This window comes from Gracilinanus agilis, chromosome 5 (assembly GCF_016433145.1).
Source record: "Gracilinanus agilis isolate LMUSP501 chromosome 5, AgileGrace, whole genome shotgun sequence".
NCBI classification, from domain to species: domain Eukaryota; kingdom Metazoa; phylum Chordata; class Mammalia; order Didelphimorphia; family Didelphidae; genus Gracilinanus; species Gracilinanus agilis.
The window spans coordinates 122,330,471-122,343,278 of NC_058134.1; the positions used below are offsets into that span (position 1 = coordinate 122,330,471).

General features: G+C 42.1%; 1 protein-coding gene across 1 annotated transcript in view; it reads right to left on the minus strand.

Moving 5' to 3' along the window:
- Window positions 1-341: 341 nt before the first annotated feature.
- NRF1 (nuclear respiratory factor 1) overlaps window positions 342-12,808 on the minus strand; it is a 134,247-nt gene continuing 121,780 nt past the window's right edge. Inside the window, exon 11 of the mRNA XM_044677387.1 lies at window positions 342-651. Within this exon, the coding sequence (XP_044533322.1) occupies window positions 488-651 (164 nt within the window). The 3' untranslated portion in view covers window positions 342-487. The remainder of the gene's footprint in view (window positions 652-12,808) is intronic.

The following is a 12,808-nucleotide window of genomic DNA, read 5'->3' on the forward strand; positions in this document are numbered from 1 at the left end:
TATTTTGTCCACAGCTCACCTTGATTTCATACAGCTAATTTAATGTGGATTTCTCTCATATATATATATATATATATACACAAACATATATATATATATACACACATATATATGCTTCATATATATGTAAATGTGTATATACCTATGTACACATATACATATATCTTTTCCATACACACACACACACATTTGTATATACACACGTTTCCGCAGAAAGGAGTCCTGCCACAATTTGGCCTTTTCTGGACAGCGAAATGGACAATGTTGCGTTTAACTCTGCTGTATCAGAAAATCAAGAGTGGTGCTTTTAAAAAAATGCCATTTCTTGTCTTCTGCTCCCTCCCGCCACTTTTTTCCTTTAAAAAAAAAGGATAACAAAACTTGTTTCTAAAGTCGGGAGACTGAATGGCATCTGATTGCACTTCTGCAAACGTGTAAAAAACTCTTGGTTGTAGAATAGAAAATGAGCCCATGATCCGGGTCAGTGTCACTGTTCCAAAGTCACCACCTCCACAGCCTGGCCATCCATGGTGACGGCACTGTCCGCTATCCTCGTCGTCACGGGGGCCATGGCCACCTGAACCGGCCCGTTCCCCTGGGCAAGGCTAGTTACCACAGTCTGATACATGCTCACCGGAATCTGCACCAAGCCTGTGGAGATGAAGGCAAACAAGGGTCACTCTCTGTCCTCAGGACACCAAAGACACCAAAGAGCCATTTTGTGACAGTTGGCATCACACCTGGCAGAGGACGTGGTCTTATTTTACAGGATGGGAAAGGGGAGTTTGGAGTGGTTGGGCTGGGTTTGCCCAAAGGCAGTATTTTTATTTTTTTTTTAGTAATATTTTATCTTTTCCCCCAATTGCATGGAAAAGACATTTTAAACATTCATTTTTCTTAAATTGAGTCCCCAGAGGGGCAGCTGGGTAGCTCAGTGGATTGAGAGCCAGGTCTAGAGACCGGAGGTCCTAGGTTCAAATATGGCCTCAGACACTTCCCAGCTGTGTGACCCTGGGCAAGTCACTTGACTCCCATTGCCCACCCTTACCAATCTTCCACCAAGGAGCCAATACACCGAAGTGAAGGGTTTAAATACAAAAAAACAAAAAAAAAAAACAAAAACAACAAAAACAACAACAAAAAAATTGAGTCCCCAATTCTTTCCCTTCCTCCCCTCGAGGCAGTAAACAATTTGATATCGGTTATACATCATCATGTAATCCATATTTTCATATTCATCATGTTATAAAAAAAGATATATCACTAAAACCAAAAGAAAAAACTCTTCAAGGGGCTAAAGTGAAAGGCAGTGTGCTTCTGCATATATTCAGACTCATCGGTTCTGCCTCTGGCAGCAGAGTCCCAAGGCACTATCTGCCACCGTTTCTGAGGCTGTGAAACACGTCCGGAGTGACCAGACCCCACCGTGGGGCAGTCGCAGCGAGGCCACCCGACACTCCCCCAACACTCTCCTTGTCAAAAATGGCAGGCGTGACCGAGGAGACCCTGGGCATGCGAGGCCCCCCGTCGCCTCTGGGAGCCAAAGGAGGCCAAAGGGCCTGGCTGGGACCGGCACCCCCGTGTGCTAAGGCAGGCCAGCCGCCGAGTCTGAAGCAAAGGCCTCAAGCTGGCTTTCTTGTCCGTCGGTCATTTCGATACCTTCTAACTCAGGAGACACTCATTTCACAGATAAACGTCACCCGTCCAGCTAAATCCTCATCTGTGAGAAAGCAGATGACTGAGAACATTCAAAAACAAACAATTGGACTAAAACCCTTATTCACTGTACAATTGAAGACTTACATGAACTGCCCTGACAGCCAAGCCTGATACCGTTTAATTTTTACTATCACGGGAACAGATTCATACCAGAATGAAGAGATTAAGTTTTCAGATCAACATTTATTGGCTAAAACTGTTTTTTGGTCAAATTTCCTTTCTGAAATGTGACCCTGCACTCCCCCCACCCCCCACACTGGTGGACTGACACCTGGCAAAAAATGTGAGCCCCCTGCCCGGGGAGGACCATCGGAACGAGCCCCCTCAGCCCCCTGACACAGACGTGAGGAACGCCCGGCCTCTGCTGTCCCGAGGGGGCCATTATTGATGCTCAAAGCGGTCTGAGGTTCAAATGATAACCAGAACCTACTGCTGTGAAAATCTCACATTCCACCAACTATTAGCGCGCGCGCACGCGCACACACACACACACACACACACACACACACACACACACACACACACACACACNCACACACACACACACACACACACACACACACACACACACACACACACACACACCCTCTCTCAGTAAGGGATTAGAGAAATCGTCTCAGAAGCTCTGACGCAGCCGTCTTTATGACAGTGGTGGGAGCAAAAGACAGGAGAGGGGCTGGCAAACCCTATGCTTGAGGGAAGAGAGATAAGTGCTGAGCTCGGGATTGCCCCTCTGCCACAGCTGTTCAGGCCTGGAGTCTGATTAGCCCTAATATAGATGGAACACATTAAGCTCAGCTTGGATTTTGGGTCGTTTCAATTGCATTAAGCAGCAAGCACCCTTCCACACAATTTAGGAGTTTTTCCTTTTTAATTTTCTAAAGATATCCTAGAAAAACTGAAGGAAAGCAAGCCTCTTTAGGATGTCTGTCCATTCTAAAGGTTGTATGGATAGCTTATTTTGCAAACTTATAAGGATGTAATTCAACCTCCTTATTATAAAGATGAGGAAAAAATACTTTTTTTTGAGCCTTACTTTCTGTCTTAGAATTCGTAGGCAGTGGGGGTTAAATGACCTGGCCAGGGCCACATAGCTAGCCACCTTTGTACCCAGGGCCGCCTGACTCCAGGCCCGGTGCTCTCCCCACTGTGCTCTCTAGCTGCCTTGAAAAATGGAGGTTTAGTGAGGTTAAGTTGCACAGTGGCAGAGACAGGATTAGAACGTTCTATTATTAGACGCCGGGGCTCAAAGTGATCGAGAAGTTTATTTCATAAAGCCTACACATTGTGGAGATCTTCAGCGAATGTTAGTCTGCTTTCCCCTGGGGCCCAAAGCCACTTCCCTTTGGTTATTCATACAGGTGGTCAGAATGGGAACGAACACAGAGGTCAGAAGTGACTCAGGAATGCCCACTCCAAGCCTGGAGGGCTTCTTGGGTGGCACAGCCCGACCACGATGCGTGTGGCCCCCTGGCTCTGGGGAGGAGGCGACGCGGCAGGCTTTGCTGCGCTGGCCTGCTTATTAGGAAGCATCAAGGCCAAAAGGCCACCGAAGGCTTGAGGAGAGGATATTTCTGGGCCTCTGGACGCCATCCCTGTTCTCTAGGCATACATACAAAGATATGCAGTTCACCATACAGATATTTTTCTTAAGGAGGTTAGAAATCTCCCCCAATGGGAAGTGATGCCCATGGAGAGATCCTCAGAAAACCATGAACCTCAGTGCTCTCCCTCCTCTGATTTCTTGTCTGTAATGTCACTTGGGTATTTGAGTTTGTGTTCTCAGGTGCTATCTATCCTATGTTACCAACTAGAGGGTAGGCCTCTGAGGCCTGCCACACTGCTGTGCATGCTGCCGGGGAGACCGTTTAGAATTCATTTTGGTCTCTTGTCACTCTGCTGAGGGTCTGGGGGAAAGGTGAAGGGAAAAGATCTCCTACTGGGACTCGGGCAACAAGTGGCGTGAGGGAGTTCAGGCTGCAGTTATCCAATACTCTGATGACAAGTATTTGATTAGTACTTAGGAAAAGAGAGGTAGACCAGCCAGATAGTTACTCTCTTACTCTTCCCTCTCTTCAGGCTGGGGAAATCAGACTGATTAGCAATACGAGTTTCATGAGCTGCTTTGAAACATTTCAGATACAAGGACAATGGATGGACAAGGCTAGGGATTCCACCAGTCTCCAGGAAATATCAAAAGAACAAGAGGAAGGCTCTTTGAACATCAGATAGACACCATCTGGGGGATTTATGGTTGGACAGGAACACAAGTTACACAGGATAGATGCAGATGGGTTGTGAACTGTGTATCTGGAGCAAACGGCTACATCGATGGAACCAAAGAATCCACTGGTATATTAGAGAGCACTAAAAGAAGTGACTTGGCATGGGTTTTGGGAACCAGCTTTCCTATTTTAAACTCAGAGATGATTAAAATAGATGGAGTCTGAATGCAACACCAAAGCATCCCATTTTCCACTTTATTTTCTTCATGCCTTTTAAAAAAATGTGTGTTCTTCCATGACATGAGGAATATGGAAATGTTTGGTATGATAGCACATGCATATGAATTGCTTACTGTATCAGGGAAGAGGAAAGAGATGAGGAGAGGGAGAGAAAGAATCTGGAATTCAAAATGTTAGAAAATGAATGCCAAAAAATTGTTTTTACATGTAACTGGGTAAAAAACCCTAATACTGAAGGGAAAATTAAAGATTAAAATGGGAAAGAAAACATACTCACTTAGAATGAGATTTTGGTCTTTGCCTGTGTTGTGGTCCCAGTATGTTAAGTATAGGATTGTGTTACAAAGGTTAATGACTAGCATGAGTATATTCTACATAAGACCAAAGAGATGTATGTATTGCGTGTGACAGGCCTTCTGATGGACAGGGCAGGAACTAGATCATTTTGGTTGTTCTATCTCCAGAGCCCAGCATGAAGCAGGTGCGTATTAAATTGTCGACTGAATTCTCTGGTAAAGCAACACCTAAACAGAAGTGCAGTTTTGCCATTTGTACACAAACTACAGATCAGCCTGTGTCACCAATGGATAGAGTGCTGGATTTGGAGTCAGAGAGCCTGGGTTCACATCCCATCTCTGATCCCTACTCGTTGTATGACAGTCACTTAGCCTCTCTTAGCCCTGGTTTCCTCACCTGTAAAGTGAGGATAACAGTGCGTGTAGTACATCTACCTCAGCATGTCCTTGTGAGGATCAAAAGAGAGGATGAAGGCAAAGAGTTTTTCAGTATAGGATGTCATTATCCTGTAGCTGGGGAAAGGCCAGGCCTTTGAGCTGGTGGCCTTACAATTGGGAAACCTTTAAATTTGTTCCTCACTGTAACTAACTTACCTCCTCTAATCTTAAGGCCTTTCTACTTAGTCATGGGACAGTTTTAATTTGGAATAGAAGAAAAAGTTGAAGAGTGAATCCAGAAAGACAGGCAGCAGCTAAATTCAGACTACTGAAGATCAGACTTTTGAATGCTAGTAGACAGAAGAGAAGGAAAACCTGATAATGTAACTTATTGCTCTTTAAAGGAGTGACAGTTAAGCATTAATAAAACAACTTGAGTTTAAAAATGAAGTGCCAGAGGAACGTGATTGGAACTGGAAAAGGTAGGAATTCAGGAGCAAGAAGGAAGCTGCAGCATAAGTTTATGCTGAAAGTACTTCCCGACTACCCCCAGTGATCTGAAACCCATAAAAATAGGGAGCTTCCTCCCAACTCCTGCAAGGATATATAGCAAAGTATTCTGTTTGGCTGCAAAGAGGTTTTAGAAGTTTGAGATGTGAAGTAAAACCACCAACAGGTTAAACAAAGGCCACTATTATAGAAAGAAGAAAGAATAGCTATGGTAAGAACATGTAAATAAAATGAAGAAAAAGTATAAGAAGCCAATTTAGTAAGTTGATCTAATAGGAAGCCTGAAATTTACAAATGAAGATTAGAAACAAAACAAGGCAGAAGCGAGGGAAGAATGGTAAGGGAACTCCCAAATGTGCTAGTGGAGAGGAAAGAATGAAAAAGTATAAAGATAAAAAGTCACCTCAGAGAGGGTGAAATGATGGGAAAGGTCTCTTGTCCTCAGCAGTTCTGTTTCTTTTTAATTTTCTTTCCTATTTCATTCCTTTTTTTTAAAGCACACTTTTTAATTTTTTTTATCCCAATTTTCTCACCTCTCCCACCCATTGACAAGGCAAGAAAAATAAAAGCCATTACAAATAAGCATAGTCACACAAAATAAATGTCCATATTAGCTATGTTCCAAAAAAGAAAGAAGAAAGAAGAAAGAGAAAGAAATAGAGGAGAGGGACAGGGAGGGGAAAGAGAAAGGGGAAAAAATGCTTGATTTGTACTCAGCTCTTTGTCTGGAAGTTGATGGCATGTTTCACCATGAGTCCTTTGAAACTGTGGTTGGTCAATGTATTGATTAGTTACTAAGTTTTTCAAAATTGATTATCTTTACAATACTCCTGTTACCTGGTTCGACACACTTTACTTTGTATCAGTTCATACAGATCTTCCCATGTTTTTCTGGAACCATCATTATTTCTTATAGCACAACATCACCTTCACATACTGTGATTTGTTCAGCATTGCCAGTAGTTATTTCTCAGCTATAAAGTACTAGCTGCCGTTAGGACATAAAACCTTAATTGTCCTGCCTTCCTAAGTGTATACATAAATATGGCCCTTATGAATCTTTTGGATTTACAAGCATCATACCCTGCAAACAATTGAACATTCTCCAGAAGCTAATGGTAACTTCAACAAAATAATGTCTTCCCATTCAAAGTTTTACTTCCATTACCCCAATCATCCCTCTGCAAAGTTCTACCCCTGAAGTAATTTCTCTATCAGTGACTGTTAATCTTTTGTAATTACTACTTGCCATTCTTGGTCTGATTTTACACAAGCATACTCTTGCCTTATTAAATATACATACACAAATCAAGAGCTAATGTATATTTTTAATGAGAATAACTTAAAATGAATTATCCAGGTTAAGTTTATTTTGGATAGATGACAATTTCACAAAATTATTTTTGAAATCAACATCAGATACTTGGGGGCAGGGAGCAGGGTTCAAAATCTCTGTTTTTATGGACTGTCTCCTTGTGTTTATTTGGTTAGTTGCATTGTATCTGTCTGGAATATGGCAGCCCAGGTGTCTTTTTTACTCCAGTACTCCACGGACCTTCAATTTCAGAGGAACAGGTGCCTCTTTCACCCATGTAAACTTCAAAATAACCTTCAAGAGTGGTCAGGGCTGAAAAACTCATTATTCCATGGCCAACCTGGTGAAGACAATCTGTTCATTGAGGCTGGTACTTGGATAACAGAACACAGATATACAGGCCATTACCAGGTCCATATTTGAGACTTCTCCAAGTCAGCACAACCTACCAGGCCTTTTACTTTACTGGCAAAGCCTTCAGATACTAAGAAGGGCCACCTCCATGCCATGCCAGGCAAAAAAGGATTCTTGAGTGAGCAGGTGTTTTAAAGATGGGGAAACTGGGCAGTAAGTGAAAGACAGTAAAGTGAAAAAAAGCAGTAAGTTTGGTAGTGAAGAAGAGAGCAAAGTAAATGGAGAGAACAGGAGACTGATTGATTTCGGGGTTGTCAACTACTGTACTAATCAGAATAGTAGAACTCAAAATAATTTTTTATTTCATGGCTGACGGCCTGACCCACGGAGACACCAAAGAAATTTAAAAGCAGAAGAGGGAGAAGGGAGAAAAACCAAGGGTAATAATGCCAATCTGGTCAACAGGGAAACTGAACAAATGAAAATCCACCACAGTTAAGCTAAAACTTCCTCACTACTCTTGTAGACATCAGAAAGGAGGGATTTCTTGTTAAGAAATAAATAAAGGTGGAGGGAGAAGGCTACTTCAGCTCCTAGGGCCTTGAAGGGAGGAGCAAGAGTATGATCGCTATAATCTCTAGGTTAGGCTGCATACTAGATACATTTGTTGACATTATTAAGGTGATTCGGGGGGAAATTTTTCTTAGTGACTAATGCAGCTCCTATTATAAAAAGTTACTTTTCTTTATGGCCCTTCTTTCTTTATCCCAAAGAGTATCTTAAACCAAAATGGATGGTATCCACTAATACATGCCATCCAAAGATATGCTGGAGTTTCCTATTAAGGCAATCTACTTGTTAAAGTATCTATGAATTGGTGACAAGAGGTTTGATGGAACCTGATGACTGGAAAATAGAGCTCATTAGCAACAATATTCCTGACTACTCACTAGTGTGAGCTTTCTGTAGGAATTAAAATGGAAGGAGGAATCTCTCCTAGGACCTTAAAGTTTAAACAAAATTATGCAGAAATAAACAGATAAATATCACATAATCAAATACAACTGTATAAGGCTGTCAGTGCTATATGAGAATCTGAGTAAGGCGCTTCTTCTGGGCACCTCCCACTCTTCCACACACAAATCACTAGATCCATCCAGAAGGGCGCTGGTCTGTCCTCCCAGTTAATTCTCCTTGAAAAATTCCAGAGGGTTCAATGGGACTTGGTTAATGTGCCCTTTAAGTACACAGATCATTTTTTCCCCTTCTCATTATGAACCTAGAACCTAGTTGAGAATCCTTTGGAGATGCTTCAGTGTGGAAGGGGAAAAAAAAGAAACATTGGAAATAACTCCACAGGGAAGATGGTGGTGTCTAAGCACGCATGGAGGAGATGGGCCACAGGGAATATTTCTTTGGTAGGATAAAATAGGTACCATTTAAGATATGTGTGGTATTAGATGGTGTTGGGCTGTATATCAGGGATGGAATGAGAGGTAGGGAGATGTGTGGATTTTAAGTTATCATTTGCCTAGTAACTAATAGACCAAGCCTTCAGGGTCTCACATAATTAACGAGGTTGGTTATATTGTCTTATAGAACTATTGTACCTTCTCTCTAGTCATTTCTAGATGCAAGCTAATAAGTCCACATCAGTCAAGTAGGTAAAGGGATGGAGATGTGCCCAAAATAAACATGTGTCATGGGAAAGCCCCAAAGTAAGTAATATGTCTCTTGTCATTTTTCTCTCCACATCTTTCTCCCTCACACAGCCACCATCCTAATTCAGACCCTTATTACTTCTTACCCACATTATTTCAAAGGATTCCTAATTGGAGTTCCCAATACTGAGTCTCTCTTCAATGCAATCCATATGGTAAACACAAAAGGATTTCCTAAAGTCTAACCATGACAAAGCTCACTCAATATACTCTCATTACTTCTAGGAACAAAGAAACTGCTCTTTTTGACATGTAACCTGGTAACTCTTCCTACTTTCCACCTCCCATAGCGCACTGGTACTCTGCCTCCTGTGTCTTTGATACTAAGCTCTTCCTCCTCATCTCCATCTCTTGGAATCTCTGGTTTTCTTTCCAATTCAGCAACGCCTTTCCTAAGATTCCAGAGGCTAGGGGCCTCCCTCTCCTAAATATCTGGTATTTACTTTGTATATATTGCATTTATACTTATAAATAAATATACATTTCCCCTAATAAAAATGTAAGCTTCTTGAGGGTAGGGAACATTTATGTTTCTATAAAATCATGATTTACTGCCTTCAAAGCAGGCAGGGTAGTCACTCTCCTCACAACTGTTGTGAGGATGTAAGCTTATATTTAAGTGAATTTAGCACACAGAAAGAAAGGCATTATATTAATTTGAGCTATTATTACCATATGGTCTTACTCAGAAGCTGGAAACAACTTAGTGCCATTATCTTTACCACAACAGTTAAGAGAATGACTGTATAGGAGGGCAAACAGACAATGAGGTTAAATACTTGCTCTTGGTCACACGTGAGGAGTAAGGAATACAAAGGAAATATAAGGGCCCAATACGTTAGGGCCACATTTGGGAATTTTGAATTTTTGGAAATTTCTTTCTGGCAAAGAAAAATATAAGTGAGAGGAATGGGGGTGAACTTGGGACTTGGGACCAAAGCTTCTCCAACTGAGGCACTGCTCTTAAGAGCCCTGGCTTAGTTATGGCCTCTGTTGGTACCTCACCCATTTCTACACTGTACAAATACTGCACTTTCTCCAAACTCTCAAATACAGATTTAAGCAAGGGCTGGCACAGTTTTCACATGATCTGTTAGCAGTAGTATCTCTTGGGCTGCAAAAGAGAAGCCCTCATCAAACAGGGCCATAACAGCTCAAGGAAGGGGAGGCCCAGGGGGGTAGGACAGCTGATACTAACATTTCTAAAAAACCGAGGCCACTGTGCCCATTAGTTGCAATTCACTACTCCAGGAGGCCTAAAGGGGGAGGGGAGACAAGGTCTAAGAGGAGATCACTGCGGAAGGGAGGCGACCAAACACAGGACCTGCTGGAATTCCCTTTCCTTCTTCCCCAGTGTTAAAAATGAAGCTGTAAGAGGGCCTCGGACTTCCTTCAGAGCTTCAGGTAAACCCAATCCGATGTCACACATGCACATAAGTCTCAGAACACACATGGCATAATACCATGAGAGCTGCCATTGTTTGGATGGAAACTCAATCTGTAACTGGATACTTTTGGTGTTCATCTAAAATATGTTTCCCCGGCATTTTCCTTGCTCATTCCACAACGGACATATTTTTGTTAACAACCAGAGCAACATTCATGGCTGACAAGTCAAAGAGAAACAGGTTCTTGCCTTTGCTGCCCCTCCCCCACCTCCCTTTTTTTAAAAGGAGAAAAAAAAAGGAACCCAACCAGAGAACAAATGAAGAACTCTATCTGCATCTGAAAGCTGTCCAGCCTCACTGAGCATTCCTCCTGGCTTACTAGCACTTCACAGTACACATTTGGGCTTACTCAGAATCACAATTGGATGCCACTTTACTTGAGCCAATCTGATAACACATTCTTTGTAGTCCGGTTCTGAGGGTGTCTGAACTTCCATGAATCCTAGATCCAGTTTGCTCATTTTACAACTGAAAGGATGCTTCCCCCACCCTCCCCCTCAAAGCCCACTGTGCAAACTTTCAGTCGGGGCCTCACTAAAAATGAAGATTTGGGGGGTAATTTCAATGTCACTGGAGATTCTGCTGGCAAAGCAGAATTCAGAATCCGGCCTCAGCACTCTCTATGGGCCAACAGGAGGAGAAAAGAGGCTTTGTCGGGAGCAGATGTGGAGTGGGAGGGCACCTGGAAAGCAGAGCTGCTGAATGAAGCAGGTGCCACGGAGACATTCGAGTTACCGATTCCAACCACAACCACACCTTCATTTGATAGCCAGCCAGCGCAGGGGGGTGGGTGAAGAGAACACATCCCATAAAAAGGACCACCATTCATCCTCTTTAGATAACGGATCCAGCCAGGCTGCTGCTGCTGTTCAGCTTTGCACATTTGCTTCTTATTAAACAAATGTGATGTGAGAAACGAAACACTGTGTTTGCCATAGTAACCCTAGAATCAGGGTCAATATTACCTTACTATGGGTGTGCAAAGTATTAGGGGGAATCACTGGGACCAAAATCCTAATGAAAGTGTAAACATAATCTATCCTCTGCCAACTATTTGTCGAGAAGCTCAAAAGATAGTAGTTATTCTTATGTTTATATTTTTCTTATTTCAGTGGCTATGCTGGTATGAATTAGTTACACATTTAATGAAGAACCACTACTTTATTGGTAGAGACAATTTTCATGAAGCTCAAACATATGTTGGCTCCAGTATTGGTGGGGCACCTAAAAATTCCTTGCAAAACGCCACCTATAATTTCAGATACAAAAAAGATTTCTTTTGACTAATGCTCAGAACAATAATTTTATTAAGGTCAAAGCCTGACCCATCAGAAAGGCCCAAGGACTACAAGGTATTTGGCAGTGACATGAAACATTTAATTTAGCCATGAAAATACAAGGGTGATTTTTTTTTCTGGCTTAGAAAATGATGGCTAGTGGTAGAAATCTTTGGGAACTCTCTCCATTATAAGATGAATCTAACACAGCTTGTCTGACTCCCTCTGTAGTGTTCCCTTCTTGATCTTAGGTCTGACTCCAACTAGGCAGAGACAGTATGGCCACAAAGTCTCTTTACAGGCAAGAGCTTGGCTCCTTATTCTGAAGCAGATAGAGCACGTCTGGCACATTTAATAAGGATGGATTGGATAAGGGCCTGATACAGTATGGACTCCTTGAAGCTCACATATACAAATGTTCACTACTGTGCTTTGAGACTCTCTGAAGGTTCTTCTGATGTGGTCAATTAATGTTGAGGTCCTAAAAACAGCTACAGGGAATTGCGTTTTGTGACATATTTGTTCAGTTATTTCAGTTGTGTCTGACTCTTCACCACCCCATTTGGGATTTTCTTGGCAAAGATGCTAGAGTGGTTGGCCATTTCCTTCTCCAGCTCATTTTAGAGAAGAGGAACTAAGGCAAACAGATTAAGTGACTTGTCCAGGGAAACACAGTTAGTGAGTTGTCAGAGACCAAATATGAACTCAAGAAGACGAGGCTTCTCTTTTTTTTTCTTTTCAACATTCGGATAGTTTCAATTGTTAGGAAGATTTTTTTTTCTGACATTAAACCTAAATTTGCCTTTTTGCAACTTCCACACATTGCTTCTACGTTCTGTCCTCTGGGCAAGACTGCAATCATATCTTTCACCATGAGTCATCCATCTCCAGATTAAATGTGTTCATCTCAAGAAGAGTCTTCTTGATTCCCAGGGCCCTATCTACTACGCCACCTGGCTGTTCTTTTGTGACATAAAGCCTTCAGTATGGTTATGAATTCCTCGAGGAAATAATCCTTCCTGGCACCTAGCAAAATGCTTTGTTATACAACAGGAGCTTCACAAATATTTGAAGTTGAACACTGGTGACAAATGTCTGGAGAACACATGCCCAGGCAAAAAGTGTGCTCAGAACAGAAAGTGGCACAGCTACCCTAACACTCAGCATCTTGGGCTGAGTATATAGTATATAGACTATATAGCCTGTGGTTTTAATTATTTAATTTTATTGTGGCCCTAAACAACTTAGCACAAAGAGAGGATGTTCAATTTTATGGCCATCTCTCCAAGGAATTTTCTGATCACTGTTAACATACACATGTGTGC